The sequence below is a fragment of the Prionailurus viverrinus genome, chromosome A2 (genome assembly GCF_022837055.1).
Source record: "Prionailurus viverrinus isolate Anna chromosome A2, UM_Priviv_1.0, whole genome shotgun sequence".
Lineage (NCBI taxonomy): Eukaryota > Metazoa > Chordata > Mammalia > Carnivora > Felidae > Prionailurus > Prionailurus viverrinus.
The window spans coordinates 80,963,845-80,985,412 of NC_062562.1; the positions used below are offsets into that span (position 1 = coordinate 80,963,845).

At 38.8% G+C, this 21,568-nt stretch overlaps 1 protein-coding gene across 1 annotated transcript in view; it reads left to right on the plus strand.

Moving 5' to 3' along the window:
* RELN (reelin) overlaps window positions 1-21,568 on the plus strand; it is a 535,267-nt gene that overhangs the window by 57,051 nt on the left and 456,648 nt on the right. Inside the window, exon 2 of the mRNA XM_047850601.1 lies at window positions 21,015-21,125. Within this exon, the coding sequence (XP_047706557.1) occupies window positions 21,015-21,125 (111 nt within the window). The remainder of the gene's footprint in view (window positions 1-21,014; window positions 21,126-21,568) is intronic.

Sequence of the window (21,568 nt, forward strand, 5' to 3'; positions counted from 1 at the left end):
CTGTCCTAAAATCCCTTTATGTTTGTAGATTATTGGGAGTCCCAAGTTAGTACCTCTCCTGCTGTTACCAGCCATTCTGATCCCAGAGCCAGTGCATAACTGCTGCCACCACCACCAGGTGGGATAACAGGAGCACACGTGTGCTGCTGGCCAGCATAGTTGCCTAGCAACAGAGGAGATGCTGATGTCTGTCTATGTGTGGACACAGTATATTCTAGTTTTGGTGCTTGATGGACACAGCGATTACATGGAACTTCCATGTCACCCTTGGAAGTTGTGGTTCTGAAGCTGGGAAGCTGGACTATCTTTGGAAGAGAAAGGGGAGTATAGGATATGATCATCTGGCTATATAGATAAGTATTGAAAAACATGATTTGGGTTTCTGCCTATGGCTTAAGCTATGAGAATAATGGGTTCCTGGCAAAGGATAAACTATATTTTATGAAGACAAGAAAGAATGTGTCTAGCAGGCATGTGGTTCTCACTGAATATGAGAAAGTGAAAAACAAATGCTTACATAAATCTGAAAAACAAAAAAACCCACAAGATAGATTTTATAGAGGATACCAGGTGTGAAGTAGAAAGAACCACAGAGAAAAAGATACACAGAGTGAATTTTACAATGAAATTTTAATACAAGGTAATTTATTTGCTAGCTATTATTGAGATTTGGAGGGATCCTGCAAGGTGGGTTGCTAACTGTCCTGAGAAAGTTTGGGACAGATTTCTCCATGTCATGGTGTGGATTAATAAATAGGCGTTGTTGGGGTGCCTGAGTGATTCAGTCAGTTAAGTGTCTGACTGAATTTCAGCTCAGGCCATGGTCTCACGGTTCATGAGATCGAGCCCCACCTGGGGCGCTACACTGACAGTATGGAGCCTCCTTGAGATTCCCTTTCTCACCCTCTCTCTCTGCCCCTCCCCTGCTCGCTCTCTTTCTCTCTCTCTCTCTCTCTCTCTCTTTCTCTCTCTCTCTCAAAATACATAGAAAATTTGAAAAAAAAAAGTAAGTAGACATTGTTGGGAAAACTTAAAAGACAAGCAGCTCTCATTATGCCAAAGTGAGGCAGACAGAGACCTGCATGCTGTGGAGCCCTTGCTAGAGGTCTGTGTTTCAGTGGAGGCCCATGGTTCTCTATTTTTATAGAACAAGTGAACAAAAGCAGTCTTGTAAATAGGGGAATAATTAGTCTGCTTTGGGCAAGGCAGTCAGAATTTAGAGTTGTCTGGAAAGTCACCTGCCCAACCTTTGGAAACCTTGAGGCCCACGGAATATTGTGGCTCCCAGTGGGAAGGAAGGTCCCTCTCATTCTGTGGAAAGCCGAGCTTGGGTGTACCTTCTCCTCCTAGCTGGAGGCACCATTTCCACCTTGCCCCCAGGCCACTTGGACTTTTAGACAATTCTGCTCATTGCCCCACAGATAGAATAAGATGCATGTTTAGAATATAGTATAGGAAGGTCAAAACTCATCACTTCCTAAGTGTCATACTACATCTTACTATTATTTGTGTTTCTTTTATCTCTATGGGAAAAATATCCTATGGTGGAATAATCGTGTGTTGTGATTCTCTTCCCGATTCAGAGTTCAGTGAGCTAGCTGCTGGTGCCTTGAAATCAGCCATGATGGGAGTTTGTAGTATTATAAAATACCAGGGTCTTTTGCCTCAGAAAGGCAGTTGTTACACAGCTGCACACCAGTGCCCATAACCTTGAGGCTTGACCTTTCATTGTGCTCCATCATGCTTCTAACCACCACGTCTGCCTCTCTGAGCCAGAGGGCTTTTTCTGGAAGATCACTCTGCTCCTGTCGCTGTGCACTCCAAGCAGGAATAAACTCCCACTGGAGCATCTCTCACTAGTGTATTCTGGGAATCAGTGTATAAATACCCCAGCTCCCTTCATCCTCAAGGGAAATAATGTTGAGGCAAGTGCTTTACACTATTTCCTAACATTTTACCACAGGATTAAGTTTCAGTCGCCCAATAGGATAGCCTGTTTTATATTGTACTTTCTGTTGGCCAACCTCCCTTCCCTCTAAAGAAGTGTCTTTGACTTCTGTGCTGATGTTTCCTCTATCCTGCCTCTGAGAGAGGTGTGAAAGGGAGGCGAGTAGTGCCGTATAGGAGAACTTTTGGATCAGGGAAGAGGCGGAAGTATGATATCCTATGAGAATCAACAACAAACCAGCCAGCCAGATGGCAGATAGGGAAGATGATTTTCTCATTGCTGGCAGAAAAGCAAGATAGAGTAGTCATGAGGGACTTTAACTGTATTCATCTAATTCTAATTCAAATTCTACAAAAAGCAGAACATATCCACTTACAGAACACTTGCTATTAATCTATTAAGTACTAGCCTCATTGGTGTGAGGATATGATGAATAAGGCATTGCCCCTAGTTCTAAGAAGCTTATAATCTACCAAGGGATGATGTCACATGCACACACACAAATATTTCAAGATAGGAGGTGGTAAGCTTCATGTAGTTGAGAGTGATTACATCTCTTGGGAGGGAGAATGAAGGCGTGAATGGGCAGGGAGTGTGATATACTGTGAGTTATAATAAGAAGTATATAGTTAGTCTTCATCCCTTTTTCTGGCACAGAGCTCCTGAAACCTTTGGAATTTCCTAAGTGATGAGAGTGACAAAGGGGTCTTTTGTTAACTTAATGAGGTGACTTTTAGAAGGCTCCTAAGGGATGGGGCTGGTTGCCAGTGGAGCAACCATAACTTTAGAGGCTTGAAACTTACAGTCCCATCCCCCCAACCTCTGGGAAGAGGTATGGGGCTGGAGATTGAGTTCATTTACCAATGGCTGATGATTTAATCAGCCATACCTGAATAATGAAGCTGCTGTTCAAATCCCAAAAGCATGGGGTTCTGAGAGTTTCCACATTGGTGAACGCATGGAGATTTGAAGTGAATGGTGTGCCTAGAAAGCGTGGCACTTCTACACCCCTTCCCACATAACTCACCATATGTATCTCTTCCATATGACTATTTGTATTTTTTAGCCTCCTTTGTAATAAGCCTGTAATCTAGTTAATAAAATGTTTCCCTGAGTTCTGTGAGCCACTCTAGCAAATTAATTGAACTCAGAGATGAGGTTGCGGGATCCTTGGACGTATAGGGCTTGGATATGTGCTCTGGTCAGAAGCACAGCAACAACCTGCATTTGTGACTGGCATCTGAAGTGAGGGCAGTCTTGTAGGACTGAGCCCTTAACTTGTGGGATCTGATACAGTCTCCAGAGGGATGGTGTCAGAATTGAGTTGAATTGCAGGACACCTGGTTGGTGTGGTGTCGGAGAATTGCTTGGTGGTGTGGGAAGAAAATCCCCATACAGTGGAATTGGTGATCAGAATAATGGGGAGCATTTTGAAGGAGGTAACCTTTAGATGAGGCCTGGAGGAATTGGGAGAGCTTTCAACAGGGAGAAATAGAGAAGAAAGAAATTCTGGGTAGAGAGAATGATGAGAACAGAAGCCTGAAACTGGGAAAACAATCTTTGTATTCATGTTCTTGGAAATAAAAAAATATACAAGAGCATGGAATCATAGGTAAGCTCAGAAGGCAGGTTACAGGTGGGTTTCAGAGGCCTGGATAGAATTCTGAGAAATTCCTGGCATGCCTCTTTATATCATAAGTGCTCAAGATGCAGAGAAACTATATAAGGGATCTGATCCTCTGGGCAGGGGCTCCAAAGGGAATTTTATAAGACCCAAGAGAGACAAAGGTCTCAAAACTGTCAATTCTGATTATAAATTATAACTCATTGTAATGAGGAGTAAAGCAAAGACAGTTCTTGGCAGCTTGGATTTCAAGAAGCACTGAAAAAAGGCATAAAGAGAGATATACACAACCAAGAAGCATGCTATGAAGAAGTCCAATGAGTAGAAGTCTACATGAGTAGAAAGGCATTGATTGTGTTATGGGCTGAATTGTGTCCCTACCCCTCCAAATTCATATGTTGGAAGGCCTGACTCCCAATACCTCAGAATGAGACTGACTTTGGACATAAGGCCTTTAAAGAGTTAATTAACTTAAAATGAGATCTTTTGATGGGCCCTAATCCAATGTGACTGATGTCATTATAAGAAGAGGAAATTTGGACACAGGCATGTCTGTGCACAGAAGAGGACATGGAAAGAAGGTGGCCATCTATAAGCCAAGGAGTAGGGGCCCCAGAAGAAACCAAACCTGTCAACAGCTTGATCTTGGACTTCCAGCCTGCAGAACTATGAGGAAATACATTTCTGTTGTTGAACCCTCCCAGGCTGTGGTACTTTGTATGGCAGCCCTAGAAAACGAATACCATGGGCCTTTGGCTTTTGGTACAGATGATACAATCAGTCCTCATTTTTCACAGGTTCTATATTTGTGTCCCATCTACTGACTGAAAATTATTTTTAACCCCTCAGATCAATAATTGTGGTTCTTTTAAAGTCATTTACAGACATTCACAGAGGTGAAAAACTTGAGTTGTCATATGTGCATTTTCCGGCTGGGGTTGAATTCTCTGTCATCTTGTTTCAGCCCTCACAACTAAACAAGTGTCCTTTTCACCATCTATTTAGTGCCACATCTTTTACATTCCATTTTTGTGCTTTCTATTGATAATTTTGCTACTTATTTTTATTTTTATTTGAGTACGGTTGACATACAATGCTATATTAGCTTCAGGTATACAACATAGTGATTAGACAAATTTATACATTATGCTATGTTTGATAATTTTGCTGTTTAAAATGGTCCCCAGAGTGGTAGTTCTGAGGTCCTGAAAGCTGTGATGAGCCTTTTAGAGAAAATGTATGTGTTAGATAAGCTTTGTACAGGCATGAGTTATAATGCTGTTGGCCTTAAAATGTTAACTAATCAGTAGTATACATTAAATAAGGCTGTTTTTCAACACACATAAACACACAAGAAACACACATAAAACAAGTTGATGTAATGATGAGCTGATGGAAATGTTGTGACTAGAGGCTGGAGGGAACCTAACCCTGTATGTCCCCTAGGTGCAGTGGTTCAGTATTTGCTAATTCAGTGTTTGTGGTGGCTTTATAGAGTGTGGCTACCACAATAAAATGGGAATCTGTGGTATGATGTTGGAAGGGGGTGGAAAAGTCTAGCCATCCAGATCTTGTTTTCATCTTCTCTACCAAGAAGCTTATTCCAAATGAAAAATGTAGAACACAAGTACCTGAGGGAAGAGTTGAAGCTTGAGGTAGAGAAAGGTAGTGAGGTCCTGGACATTGGGAGTGGGTTCACCTCTCCAGCACTGATATGAAAAATGTACACACATGGTCACTGAACCACTTTTTCTGTTTCGTAGGTAACAGAAGTATTCCAACTACTTCTGATGATAAAGATTCCAGTAACTACAGCCCATTGATTTTTATGTTGCTTTGATCGTCATTTCTAGAAATTCTAATGACCTCTACTAGCAATCAGAAAAGAGAGAGGTGTTCTAGAGCATCCAGAAAGGTTTCCCTACAACAAGATATGCTATGCTAATTTAACCTTAACCTCCTCATCTCCATTTTTTTTTTGTTTTTTTGGTATTGAATTCAGAACCTATGCAACTTTGGTTAAATGTTCTTTAAAGGCCTATCTCAGGAACTAGTTAGCTTCTTTTCTTTGTCGTTAATTCACAGTCGGGACATATAGTGATCTTTGTTTGCCAAAAATGTCACCACAGGCTTGACATCGCTCTTCAGTGTGCTCCCCAAATCCACTGCAACCTTGGCTGCTCATCCTCATTCTGGATTTGTTTCTGTCCTCATCAGTGACAGAAAATTTGCTGGCACACATGAGGTCTCCTAAGAACAGGTGTCCCATTATATCCTCATCTTGTTAAACATCATTTGCACTAGGAGGAAACTGCAGTATAATAAAAGGCAAAGTGGCTTTTTACTGTAGTGGAATTCTTAATGTAGTTTCAACTCAGTTCAATTATAATTTTTAGTCCCATGGATGGCCTTCATTGGAAATTCTATTTCCCATGGGGTATCAATCTGGAACATTTCATATCACTGTAATTGGTCTATCTCAGACCATCTACACAAAATTTACCTGGGATGAATGCTGTTAAACATGCTATTCCTGATCTTTATCCCAGTCCTACAGAATCACAATCCCCAGGGGAGCAGAGGGGGAAGGAGGAGACCTAGGGATCTGAATTTTAATAATCTCGGGTGACTGAAAGCTCTAGTTGAAAAAGTAAATAATCTTTGGGAGAAATTAGTTTGGCTAATAGTTCTACCAAATATTATTTGATTTAAAGTAATAATTTTAGGGGTGCCTAGGTGGTTCAGTTGGTTAAGCATCTGGCTCTTGATTTTGGCTGAGGTCATGATGTCATAGTCATGAGACAGAGCCCCACATCAGGCTCCACTCTGGGTGTAGAGTCTGCTTGGGGTTCTCTCTCTCTCTTTCTCTCTCCCCCCTCCACCTTGAGCTTACATTTGCTCTCTCTTTCTCAGAAATAAAAAAAATGATAATAATAAAGTAATAATTTTATTTATTGTGATTAGCACTTGTAGAGTATGAGTCCCTCTGTGTTGAATAAATACTGTAACTGATATTTTATGTTCTATTTGGAATTCTTTTTTAAATATATATATTATGTATATTATATATATACACACATATATATGTATATATATATAACCATTTATTCATTTTTGAGAGACAAAGAGAACGTGAATGGGGGAGGGGCAGAGAGAGAGAGGGAGGCACAGAATCCGAAGCAGGCTCCAGGCTCTGAGCTGTCAGCACAGAGCCTGATGCAGGGCTCAAACCCATGAACTGAGATCATGACCTGAGCCGAAGTTAGACGCTTAACTGACTGAGCACCCAGGAGCCCCATGGAATTCTTAAATAGGCATTTCTGTATAGAGATACTTGGCAAACAAAATGTTCAAGTTTATAAACATGTATCTGTATGCAAGTTTGCCTTTCATCCAACTCTAGTTTTCTATGGTAAGTCTTCAACTTTAGAATTTAGATGAATTTTCTAAAAAATAAAAAACCAACAAATCAAAAATAAGGATGTGCTAAGGCTAGATTAAAATTTAATTAGGGGCGCCTGGGTGGCGCAGTCGGTTAAGCGTCCGACTTCAGCCAGGTCACGATCTCACGGTCCGTGAGTTCGAGCCCTGCGTTGGGCTCTGGGCTGATGGCTCAGAGCCTGGAGCCTGTTTCCGATCTTGTCTCCCTCTCTCTCTGCCCCTCCCCTGTTCATGCTCTGTCTCTCTCTGTCCCAAAAATAAATAAACGTTGAAAAAAAAAATTTTTTTTAAAATAATAAAAAAAAATTTTACTTAGAAATCCTGTACTAGAAAATAAGGAATAGCACAGGTGCAAAGCATCACCAGTCCTTTGCAAACTCCTTTCATTTAAAAAATTGTTACCTAATCAGTTAGACTTTTCCTATAATTCTAAGTCTCAAGACATTTCCTGATAAATATTCATATCTGTAGTTTTTCTTTATCTGTGTCCTTGGAAGTTGAATTGAAAATGCAAATTTATACTAAACTACAAGATATTTTGTTATTTTAAGAAGGATTTTTAGACTCATCATACTAAATGCCATGTTGTAAAATATAAAGTTATAACATTTTCTATTTTACATATGGGAGAAATAAATGTAATTACAATTTGATGTTATACAAATTAGCAGTGCAGTCACTTCTTTTTAATAATTTATCAAATAACTATCAGATGCCATCTATCAATGTAAATGTCATTTAAGTTATATTCTTATTCATTTATTCTTATCTAAAGATTGTGGAAGAGCATTTAGTTGTAGCTTATTAGAAGAGCAATTAGCTGTGCCAGTACCTGAAAATTTCTGTCACATCATTTATTAAACACTACTTTGTGAATTTCAGTGTTAGCCATTTTGGATTTTATGAATTAGGTTTTGGAATATGGAACAAAGATCCTTCTGAAAGGGGACAGGAATAATTATTCAAATGTTATTTTTGTAAACATGCAGATGATTCACATCATATCACAAGTATCAAGTAGTAGCACTTTCTATTTGCTTAGTGAATGAATGAGTTGAGCAAGATACACACACTATCATTAGATCTGACCATAAAGTGAGAATTTTATATTTGTCTTCTATTAGTTAATTAAAAAATTTTATAGTTTAATCTTAAGTATGCCATATGTACAATTTACTCAGTATGTATTTAAATGAATTCTTTGATTTTAGCATAGTTGCTTATAATTAGTTAAGTGTATTTAAATGAACATACAGAGATGCCAAATGAGAATACTATGGAAATAGGCTTTTAAAAAATTGTAATATTTTACAGTTACATTCAATATAACTATGTCTATCAGGATTTCTACCAATTATTAATAAGGTTGATTTACTCAGTTTACAGACACAGAAGATATATAATATATATGTAATAGGTGTAATATATATCTTTATTATAATACATATAATAATATATAACATAGAAATACATGACATACACATGAGTACCAGCAGTGTCACCCTTGGACATGTTCTTGAACAGTTATACAGTTGTTGCAAATATGAAAATATTTTGAAAGTTTGTAATGATATATTATCAAACCAAACAAAGTTACAAACAAAGCATATATTTCTGTTTTGAACAACTATTAGGAGTCATCCTGAGGTTTGTTACATGAGTTCAAATTTTCCTTGGTTACCTGCAGTCAAAACCACGTTTTGTAGGAAATGGGGGGCACTTCATGTTAAAAAGAAAAAAAATTCAAGGGGGTAATAAAAAAAACTATTATAGGCCTTTTTGATGGTGTAAAGTCTTTAAACACCTGATTATATTGAAAAAAAATGACACGTGTTTTTTCTGTAGGCAGCTGTGTATTTTATTGTAACATGTTTACCTGTATATGTGCTTTTGAGAACCTACTAGGTGTGTTTTTCTCATTCTAGAGGAGCTGAATTAACATCCTTGTGTCAAAGAAAAAATTCTTAGGATTCCTTTGAGAAGGTTAGGAGTAATAAATCTCCTAAAATGCTTTCTTTTAAAGCTAATCTTTGCTTAAATTGTAAAAAGTTGTGATATTATAGACAAGGTAGTCTTTTCTTTAAAAAAGAAAGAACAAAGGGATAAAAATTGCTGAAAACCTGAACACCACATTCATTCACAATACTTTAATAATTTATCAAGTGCAGGGCCAACAATATGAAATTTTCATGTATGAGTATCATCCAGCCTCATATGAAGGTAACATGAAAAATAAGGTCAGAAATAAGTCACAACTACCAGTAACTCTTGGCTACAGTTCTCTAAATTACAATAAAGTGTAATTTATAAAGAAAAAGAAATGTTTTTGGTTCTAGGAACTAAATAATTTTATCATTATTTGTAGGAATTTTTCAAAAATTCAGAATTATGAAAGTCAAAAGGGGATGATCAAAACGTCATTACTGTAACTCCAATTGGTACTAGAGGTAGAGTGGAACCTTGTAAAATTATATTTTTCTTTATATTTAAGATGACTAGTTAAGGAATTTATGTTTAGCATTAAGTTGGACAATCTTAAGGAGGTTTCAAAAACGTTCAGGATCTCATCTCAGGTGCTAATTCTGACATTAAGTCTCCAAGGCTCAGGACAGGATTTCACCTGAATAAGATATATAAGATTTTACCCCAAAGGCTAGTGCATTCAGAAATGCTGAGTGTGTGCATGTGTGCATCTGTGTGTGCATGTGTGTGTGTGCCAGAGAAAGAGAGAGAGAGAGAGAGAGAGACAGACAGACCTAGGGAATAAAGAAGAGAAAGGCAGTATGGAGGGATGGAGAAACAGAAGATTTACTCTACATTCACCAAACGCTGTCATTTAACCTTACTTCCAAGGGGCTTGGTTTTAAAATGATAAATTCAAAAACACATTTGCCTGCACCCATGTTACCTCCTAAGATGAATTTAAAGGAGGGGAAAACCTCAGTTGCTCTCCTTTTTTAACTGTTTCTGCCAGAAGAGAAGACTTCAAGACTATGTATGGCTCATCTAAATCTCTGAATAAATGTATCATAACAGGCTTCCACAGAGTTGCTGGATCCCTCTTCCAGCCAGGAAAGACCAGTTTTACAGACCCTAGAAAATGCTTTAGTACATCATTAAATTTTGCATATAATCAGTCTCCTGTAGCTGTCACAATTCCCAGATCAGGCACTGGTTTTTCTCTCCTTTCAGGTGGAGACAAAGGTGGGAGAGTGTTTGCCAGGCCGGTCTCCCCCTGCTTTCAGAGGTGGGCTGATCCAGGGCTCTTTGACCTTATTATTTTGATCATCAGCCTTCTCCTCCATCACACTGCATTTAGTCCTCCCTGGAGGCCATTCTTTCTGCCTCCTTTGTCCCCCAAGGAACAGTACAAATCCATATAAAATGAGAAAGGGGAGTAATAATACCAATAATAAAGGGCTGTGATAATGACCAGTGCAGCAAACATCACGTTAAAGTGCACTGTGCAGAGCCGCCTGCCAGGCGTGCTCCCAGGAAACCATACCCATGTCCCCGGGACTTGCCTTCCAAGAGGAAAGCAAGCCCCTGCCATCCTCTCAGGACCTCCCGGAGATGGAGTCCAATCCACCCAGCTTGAGGAATATGGCTTCCCTTTCTTAGAGCCACCTTTCACATGCCACTTAAGGCACAGTGTTTTGGGTAATTGTTACAATAAATAGGGCAAGTGTGACTTCTCTCTACCCTTCACAAAAGGCTGACCGAAGTCCATTTGTTTCTGGTCTGATTTTTTAATATCTTTGGATTTAGTTCACTACTGTTCATTCGTGTCTTTCCCTCACAGAATCTTGACCTCCAGTCATTTCTTTTAAATATTTACTGGGATAAAATTTTTTTCTCAGCTGTTGTTGGTTTGGGGGTTGTTATTTTTGAAATGCCTGGCTGAATATTTGAAAGGTACATAAAATCATGTCATAATGGAATTAATGTATGTAATGAGAAGTAGTTCAGGGATCGTGTTCTTATAGAGGTTTTGAATTAAATTATAATGTATTTTTAGATGGTCTCTATTTGGTACCTGGAGCTAAGGGCACTTTAACTAAAGAAGAACCAGTAGTTGAACACTCTATGTTGATGAAATTTTGCAGCAAATAAACTCAGTTTATTTCATTTTTAGAGTAATACGTTTGTTCCGCAGGCTATTTAATCTGTTCTGTATTCAAAAGGCAAGCAAGGCAATTTTTTAAAATATTCACAATATTAGTTCTGCTGGTGTTTTTCATTTTCAAAATATATAAAGATAAGAAATAGAAAGTCTGTACTCGGTGCACTATCACTAATACTTAATTTCAACATTTTTGCAATTTGCTGTCTTATGTTTGTCATCTTGAAAAAGATGGTAACATCATTTCGTATATTATATAATATGTTTCTTTTCTGCACTTATTAAAGGTCTTTTATATAAAGTAGTAATGGAATATGCTGTAAGTGATCAAAATTTAATGACCCATAGAGCATTTGTAGGCCAGAAGCTTTAGGATGAAATGCAACAGCATTAAATGTCGAAATTTATTTTCTTCCAGACTTTCATCTTACAGTGATTTTCTGCAAGAATGGTATTAGGGTCTTGTTGGGAACAGTTAATAGAAGCTCTAATAGATAATAACTGACTCTGTAATTAGTCATTTCAAGACAGAGTTACTCTCTGAGCCACTGATAAGAATTGAATTGTGTCGCTACATCATGTTTTCATTTTGCTGTCACAGCCCAGCAATCCATATTCATAGACTCCTGGAGCTGAGCTCATTGCCAATTTAACACAGATGTGGGAGCGATATGTACAACCTCCTCAGCCCTTTGATCCCTTCTTATTTCTTATTTGAGGAAATTGCAGAGTAACTTCAGAGTGAGGATAAGGCATAAGGTGTCTTAGTGACAAAATTATTGGAAGATTAATTTGGTATGTACATAAAATATGTGTGTGTATGCGTATTCACACACGAAGTACATGTGTGCAAAAGAAAGAAACCCTATTATGGCAAAATGTAAAACCCAGCCAAATTTCCCCAAGCATATCTGATTTTTGAGTATTGTAATAAAATACTGCATTGATTTTGAATTTTTGTGTCCTTTCGGGAGAAACCTTCACTCTTCATATATGTCTGTTAATAACACTGGCTCGTTTTTCTCTGTAGAAAAGACGTTAGATACCACAATTTTAATAACATCAGCTATGCTATATTCTCCGTTATGTTTTCTTTTTTTTATGTTATTTTACGTCATAACAAGTGTTTTTGTAGGGTTGAACTCAGTAAATGTTGATTGAGTTTCTCCTCCGAGCTGAGCTCCACGGAAGGTGGAGAGTAATCAGGTGCTCACAGTCTCTGAGAGCCACGGGGTCACTGAGAGGGGAGAGGTGGCTTCCCCAGGATATCAGAAGATACTTCATGAGAGAGATGACATTTGGGCCTGTGTCTGAAGAATGGGGAAGATTTTAACCAAAAGAAACAGGGAAAGTCATTCTAGGTGAGGACTCCCCATAAAGAAAGGCCAGGAGATGGGAAAGTAATGAACATGTTGTAGTTTAACTGGAGCAAGGGGTGTTTTCAGCTGAAATAGGGAAATTCGACTGGATAGAAAGGTTATGGCCAAAGCTGAAGGTCTTTGAAACCACACTGAAGACAGGATTTTAATCTATGAATGTTACAAAGCCAAACATGTTTGTTGAACAAGGGAATGATGTGTCTTATCAGACACATTTGCTTTCTGATTATCGGTAATCATATACATGCTTTATTTCTCCTCTAAAATGCACTGGGAAGTTCAGAATTCTACTTGCAATCCATAATATTGATGTTGTTTTTTTCCTCGATTATTAAAGTAGCTAGTTCTCTGTACATCTTAATGCAAAAATAGAAAAGTTGACTGTAAGGAAATAAAGTCTCCTGGGGAGAGATTTTATAAATTTATCATAAAAATTTGCAAAACCATGAAAAGAAGTAGATAATGTGGCAGACTGACATGTTTAAGTAAGTGCTTACCTATTTAAAAGTCATTAAATTATTGTTTGAAGATTTTATATAAACCTTTGGTGTGTAAAATGGATCACTGGTGGGTCCTGTCTCATGGTGGCATTATGTTTTAATTTTTATAAACTAACTAGAATTGATAGGATGTCAGATAGAGTTTATAAACATTTTACTAATAAGGACCTAGTTCTAAATATCTTTTTTTGCTTTCCTAGTTAATAAAATCCAAATTATAGTTCTAACAGTTCTTGACTCATAGAAGGTTTATATATATAAAGTATACACACACACACACACACACACATAGCAATATACACATATTTTCATATATATTGTTTAGTTCTTAAAGTCTGAATGTATTATGTACTTTTTAGTTCATTTTATTGTTCCAGTTAGTTTGCTCATCTTAAGTACATTTGTAATAAGTGTATTTATAATAAACTTCTTCCTTTCCCTCAACTTTTTAATATGATTTTTTTCTGAAACAAATTAAAAAAAATTTTTTTAATGTTTTATTTATTTTTGAGAGAGACAGAGCACGAGCGGGGAAGGGGCAGAGAGAAGGAGACACAGAATCCAAAGCAGCCTGTGGGGTCTGAGCTGTCATCACAGAGCCTGATGTGGGGCTCAAACCCACGAGCTGTGAGACCATGACCTGAGCTGAAGTCAGACGCTCAACCAACTGAGCCACCCAGGCACCCCTGAAACAAAATTTAATAGACTAGCACAGCGCACACCTGTATATCTGCCACCTAGGTTCAGTAATTTTTCATATTATAAATTTAAAGTGAATTGATATTTGCTAAATATTTGTTTCCTATCTTACTATTAGTTAAAGCATATGGCTCATAATCTTGGAAAGAGAGTGAAGGATTTTTTTATTAACTGGGCTAGTTAGATATCAGTTAGATATAGGTAGTCATAAGAGTTGTTTATCTTAAAGGTAGTTCAAATCTAAAAACTTTGTGCAATTCTCCCCTATCCTAGTGTGGCCAAATTTATATATTTTAACTAAAAATTCTACTTATGCAAAAGTTGCTTCATAAAATATTTTTATAGGAAACATTTTTAGGGGCACCTGGGTGTCTCAGTCAGGTCATCTCATGATCTCACGGTTAATGAGTTGGAGCCCCATGTCATGTCTATCTCTGTGTTGACAGTATTGAGCCTGCTTGGTATTCTGTCTCTCCCTCTCTCTGCCTCTTCCCCACTTGAACCTGCTCTCTCTCTCTCTCTCTCTCTCTCTCTCAAAATAAATAAATTTAAAAATAAAATGTTAGAGGAAACATTAAAAAAATTTTTTTAACTTTATTTACTTTGAGAAAGAGACAGAGAGTGAGCAGGGGAGGGGCAGAGAGAAAGGGAGAGAGAGAATCCCAAGCAGGCTCTGCGCTGTTAGCTCAAAGCCTGATGTGGGGCTTGAACTCACAAACCGTTAGATCATGACCTGAGCTAAAACCAAGTGTCAGACACTTAACCAACTGAGCCACCCAGGCGCCCCTGGAGGAAACCTTTTTAAATGACAGTAGCTTTGCAACATTTTAAATTATGCAATTTGGGACAAAACATTCTGAATCAGAGTGTTAGAAACTTACAAAAATATGACAGCTGTAAATTTTCCTTCTAGTTCATAAACATATTAACGTAATTTTACATTCAGAAATGTGTTTCAGTTTTTTCTGTTGTGAGCTGTATTTGTACTGTGTATTGTGTTTACTATAGTAAACTTAAAAAAAATTTATCATAGGGGTACGTGGGTGGCTCAGTCAGTTAAGCGTCCAACTTCAGCTCAGGTCATGATCTCATAGTTTGTGAGTTCCAGCCCTGTGTCAGGCTCTGTGCTGACAGCTCAGAGCCTGGAGCCTGCTTCAGATTCTGTGCCTCCCTCTCTCTCTGCCTCTCCCCCTGCTCATGCTCTGTCTGTCTGTCTCTCTCTCTCAAAAACAAATAAACATTAAAAAGATTTTATCACAGATCACTCTTCTGCTTTCAGAAAGATTATTTCAGTTGCCTAGATGGCAGCAGTTTGTGGACATAACTGATGAGCTAAGACTTGAGAAGGTCAGATAGTGCTTGAAGGGTGAGTCCCAGTGGAATTAGAGAAATGAAATCAAGTCTGGGCACTAGGATAGGTAAGAACTAGTGCACATTGTTGGTCAAATAAAGCTTGATAGGAAGGAATCAGAAAGATACCAGAGGGTAAGGTGAGGGAAGAGGCCCCAGATGAAAACAAACTGTCAGTGACTGATGATGCGAAATTACCCAGGTAAGGATAGCTGGCCAGAGCAGCCTCGATGCCTGGAACAATTATTTGTTTCTGTAAGGTTTTCGTTTGTTTGTTTGGGAAACTCTGACAGACTCACCAGAGGCTGCAAGTAGAGATAAGTGGAAGCATTTGATGAAAAGGAAAGGGAAGGACAGAGAGATGTGTATTCCTGCCAAAGTTTCCAAGTTGGAGTGCCTTGGTATAAAGTTTTCAGTGTCTCACTCAGATTGTTCAGATGTTTACTGATGATGCTCTAATCGGTAAAAACATGCAGGCTGCAGACATCCTGAAGTTTCCTGCAAGCTATCGGAGAATCCAAACTGTGTCACATTTTCTTTTAAATGCAGAAATTGGGCCCATTGTCTTCTTGAGTAAAAGGGAACCTAGTGATCAGAACTGTGTCTTATAGGCTGTATGAGTCTGGGCAACATTTCCTTTTTCTTTTTTTTTTTTTTTTTTAATTTTTTTTTGACGTTTATTTATTTTTGAGACAGAGAGAGACAGAGCATGAACGGGGGAGGGGCAGAGAGAGAGGCAGACACAGAATCGGAAACAGGCTCCAGGCTCTGAGCCATCAGCCCAGAGCCTGACGCGGGGCTCGAACTCACGGACCGTGAGATCGTGACCTGAGCTGAAGTCGGACGCTTAACCGACTGAGCCACCCAGGCGCCCCTCCTTTTTCTTAAAAAAAGAGACTGATTACCAGTTTACATATGGATCATGCATTACACATGTTTAAAGAAGGAGAAGGAATGCTTGTCCAGACAGTAGCAGCTTTCCAAATGCAAATATCATTTTTTTCCCCTTCAAAATAACTTTAAACTCCCAACTCTAGCAAATAGAGAAATAGATCAGTTAGTTTAAAAAAATTTTTTTTTAACATTTATTTATTTTTGAGACAGAGACAGAGCATGAACGGGGGAGGGCCAGAGAGAGAGGGAGACACAGAATCTGAAACAGGCTCCAGGCTCTGAGCTGTCAGCACAGAGCCCGACGTGGGGCTCGAACTCACAAGCTGGGAGATCATGACCTGAGCCGAAGTCGGATGTCTAACTGACTGAGCCACCCAGGCACCCCTATATTCATATTAGTTTTTATATATTAGTTTTTAATAGGGAGCTTTTTCTTTAGATGATTTGTGTAAACATATAGCCTGTCAGAATGTATGTGTACTTAAGTTGATCTGCCTTTTTTAAAAAAACAAATGTCTTCGATTGGTCTGTTGGTCCCTGCATTGATCATTTTGCACTCTGCAAGGTATTTTCAATATATAAATAGTCAAATTTTCTTTTTTTTCCCATGTGACTTTTCCGAGTGGGATTCATTTGACATATAAAATCTAGGATTCACAACATACTTTTCCTTTGGGAATAAGTTGGAGATAAGACAACTTTGCACCACTTTTGTATGAATGAGTTACTCATTAATACATATAATATTATTATCACATATAATAAATATTCCAACAAATATGACACCTTAACGTGTCAGAAAAAATTCCAGATGCTTGAGATGTACTACTGAACAAAACACTTGAGGTATCTGCCCTGATGGAATTCACATTCTGCAGGATGAGACCTACAATAAACATAATAAACAAAGACAATTGTGAGTCAGTGTATCAGTAGAATGTGCCAGAAGGTGATAAGTACCTGATACTCTGAAGGAAGAGAGTCCTAGGCAGAGGAAGGCAGTGGTACAAAGGCTTGACATGTCTGAGCAACAACAAGGAGGCTGGTGTACCTGGAATGGGGTGAGCTAGGAGGAAAGCAGAAGGAGGTGAGGACAGAGAAGGAATAGGGGCAGGTCACATAGAATTTTGTAGGCCGCTGTGAAGACTTTGACATTGGCTTAGCTAGAAAGTTGTAAGCAGAGGAATGACATGAATCCAGTGTATGATGGACTAATGTAGAGGATGGGAGATGGTGATTCCAAAGTTGGCTCAGCAGGAAGGATGGTACTGCCATCAACTGAGTTCATGAAGGCTATAGGAGAAGCAGGTTTGAGGGATGGGGTGGGCATTCAGTTTTGGTTAAGTTGAGGTTGAGACCTCTCTTGAACATCCAAGTGGGGATGTTGAGCAGCAAGTTTATATATACCTGGAGTATATATGAAGAGGTATGTAGAGATCTGGACAGGAGATAGAAATTTGGGAGTGGTCAGTTTATGGATGGTATTTAAAGCCAAGAGACTCTAAGAGTAAGAAGTGTTTTTCTCAGTAATTCCACTTTGATTTCTAAGATGCTCCATGTTTAGAAATGATAGGTCCATCTAGCCATGAGGTTTCCAAGCAATAGGTATTCATGTCAGTACTACTAGGAATAGAACCAAGCAGAGAGAAAAGCTTGCCTCATCTGACATAGCAAATTATTATTGGTAATTAAATATCAATCCTTTTATTCCTGGGATGTTTTCACTAGACCTTGCTGTGTCAGCATCAAGAATCTATGTAAAGAAGAGAATTGATCTGAAGCAGGTATTATGGTGTGTGGAGGAGTTAAGGTCAGAATTTGCATCATCCTCTAGGGCTGGGGAGGCACTTGGTGGCAGATGAGAGCTGAGACCTGGCAAGGGATTAGCAGCCTACGTGGACATCTAAGGGGCACAGCAGACCTTGGTTGTGCTCAGTACCCAAATGTGTCACAGGCTGTGCAGGCAGCTTCCTAAGTGCACATGTCTAATATATTGAATCATCACTAGATACGTGTAGGCTATCAACAAGTTGAATTTATCAATTGTCATAATAGACATAGCAGGGCTTTTGTTTTGCTGGGGGGTATGTAGTTTGAGACCAGAACTGAGTAGCTGGGGGTAGTAGAGGAAAGACCCAAGAGTTGTCACACATGGTTCTCTTCTTTTTCAGCCCTTTCTCCAAGTGTTTAGCCTCTGTTTTAAATTAAAACTCAGCAGAATATCTTTTAGAAGAGAGGGCAAATTAATAATAAGCTGGGGATGCCACTTATCTTGGGTCCACTGAGCTCACAGCTGAGACTTAGTATGGACCGTGGTTGGAAATGAAATAATGCATGGAGAGGTTGGTGGAGAATCGTAGCAGGCAGGAGGACTCAGATGTGGGCAGTCCAGTGGTTGGCTGTGTCCTCAGCAGATGTGAGGAGGTCTGTATGGGACTCCAGTTCTCTGGAAGGGAAGAACAAGGCAGGGCTTCAGGATGTGAAAGAGGACAGGGAAAATGGAGCTAACTTTTACTGGTGAGTTACTGTGTGCATGGTTGTTTGTTAAAGAGATAGGCACACTGATAGATTGAAGATACATTTCTTTTCATTCTTATAGTGAATTGGGTAGTATTATTCCTTTTGTAAATGAGGCATCCGAGACTCATTGCAAGGTCACACACTGATCAGAGGTAAAGAGAGAGAGAGAGAGAGAGAGGTGAGATTTGAATTCGAGGTGGCCTCACTCCCTAACCCATAAAACTCTTAGATTTTTTAGAATCTTAGAAGTAAGAACCAGAGTAGAAGCATAAAGGAATGAACAGGAGTCCACAGGGGCTGTATTTGTGCATTAACATGATTGCTGCTGTCTTACTGAACAAAAGGGGAATGGATTGAGAGGAAGTGGATAGAAGCAGGATCCCACAGGTCCACAGTGAGATACTGCAGTTTGGGTCTGATTTGCTGTGAAGGACAGCCTGGGACACTGCATTGAGTCCATTGGTCAGCATAGTCAATTTAACAGCAAGCAGCTTAATTGTAAACCCTACTGGATAAGGGTGCAGAAGCAGTTTAAGCACTTTTTACCTTAGTCAAGATAACTCACTGAACCAAAGGTAGAGGCACTGGTAGAATCAACTATGGGAATCTGGAATAGGCAAAACAGGAGGCTGATGATTGAGGTGTGATTCTATAAATGAGGAAATTGAGATTCCAAGAGAGGAAGTGGTTTTGTTCAAGAACAGGTGGTAACAGATGAGTACCCAGCACCCAAATCCCATCCCTTACCTAGCCTACGGCTCCATCCATTATACCATAGAGGTCACCTCCTGGCCCTCCTTGGCCCTCTTCCTCTCTAATAACAGTGATATTGAGTCCCACAGCATTTACTTTTTTTTCAAATACTCCTCATGCATGTGAATAATCTGGGGAATGAGTTATTAAACAAGGGTTCAGCCATGTCATTTTGCTTCTGTGGGATCTGGGGAGGGGGGGATGTACAGGATAGAGAAAACAAGAGAGATGCCAGGTAAACAACATCAGACATTTTTAGATGATATCAGATGGTCCTGAACAAGGTTCTTTTTTTTTTTTTTAATTTTTTTTTCAACGTTTATTTATTTTTGGGACAGAGAGAGACAGAGCATGAACGGGGGAGGGGCAGAGAGAGAGGGAGACACAGAATCGGAAACAGGCTCCAGGCTCTGAGCCATCAGCCCAGAGCCTGACGCAGGGCTCGAACCCAGGGACCGCGAGATCGTGACCTGGCTGAAGTCGGACGCTTAACCGACTGCGCCACCCAGGCGCCCCTAAACAAGGTTCTTAATTGTTCTGTGCCACAAATTCCTCATGTGTATCCTGGGAATAATAACAGTACCCTTTTTATAGAAATTTTTTGATGATGAAATGAGATAATACACGTTAACTGTTTAACTCAATGCCCAGCTGAATGGTTTACATGCCAGCAGTCAAAATATTAGCTATTATTAAAGGATGTGAAGGTGATTTACTCCAATATCCAATGCCATTTTGGGGGTAGCATGATGTCAGGCTGTTCTGTTGATCTATGAGTCTTGTTTTATGCTTTATAATGTGGTTGTTTCAGACCATTCAGCTCTATTCACTGGATTTCCTGGAGTTTAATTTAAACATTCTCATCAAAGTTAATGTGATTCTGGCCATTCTCCTTACTGCCACCAACCATGATGATAGCCTTGTACTGTGCACGCCAAAATAATATCACCTTTTCCTGGATGCTTCCTACAAATGGCATCATCTTAATCTTGTAAAACCAATGCAGGAGAAAATATTATGTCAAGGAGGAAATTATGATCATTTTTTAGGATGGTAATAAGCAAGATAACATTTTAAGAAGCCAAACCTGAGTAGCATTAGGATGCATTTAATTTGACCCTCTTCTTCCCAGGAACATCCTGATTTTCTGGTTATGAAACCATTCAGATTCCTCTTGTAGTCTTTGTTCTAAAACTTAAAATGTGCAGTGGTCTCCCTTTTTTGTTCTCAAAAGGAAAAGAGCTAACTGTCTTCATGCAAATTAGTCTGCTTTTGTTGAAAAACTTCAGGGGATTCATCTATGATACGTAGATGCACAATAAGAAAAACAGTGCATCTTACTGTTCTTTCAGCCAATCTAAGATTGTTTCCCACAGTATGGAATAGTTAAAAAAAAATGTTTAATCACAATGCCAAAACTCCAGCAATGCCTTTGACTGCCTTCAGGGGTGGTGGTGGAGGTGGGGGAGACTAGCTATTCAATATATTCTACATTATTTTCAGATGATTTTGCATATAGCTGGGGAACGTGTAAATGAATGCAGAAAGATAGAACTAATGTACTAAATTTAGGACCAGCAATTATAGACATTGGCATTCTGAGCTGCTTTTTGCTCTTCTCTAATTCCTAATACAAAGAAAATACTGACTACCAGTAGTATAAAAATGATTTTTTAATAATGAGTAAAAGTTGTTTTGACAATGTTTAACACTTCAGAAATGTTATCTCATTCTCCTGATTGTATTAATTGAGGTTTCTTTTTTTTCCCTCCCTGTATTTCAGTGACAATTTCAACAAGCACCTTCTTTGATGGCTTGCTGGTGACAGGACTATACACATCTACAAGTGTTCAGGCTTCACAGAGCATTGGAGGTTCCAATGCTTTTGGATTTGGTAAGTGATCCCGACATAAGAAACCAATCATTGTCCATGATTGAACAGTTATAGGTCTTATTTTTTGAAATGCCTTTTTAAAAAGTATTAGACATTTATTATTTCAGAGAAAATAATCTGAAGTGATTTTTGTGTTGTTTGCTTGTAGTTAGGTGAATTGAAATAAGTCCTGTAAATGTACAGCCGACCATAAGCTTGGTGTGACAATCATTCTCTCCCTCTCCCGTCTGCTGCAACTATTATACTTCGTCTTGGGGGCTCATGTAAATTTCTGTGTTCTGTGTTCTGTGTTCTGTCATGTAAATTTCTGTGTTGCTGGAATTGGAATCCACTCTGATGTTCATGCATTCAATAACGTGGCTTTTAAAAAAAGTTTTATTGTTTATTTTTAAATAAACTCTATCCCCAATGTGGGGCTTGAACTCCCAACTCTATGATCAAGA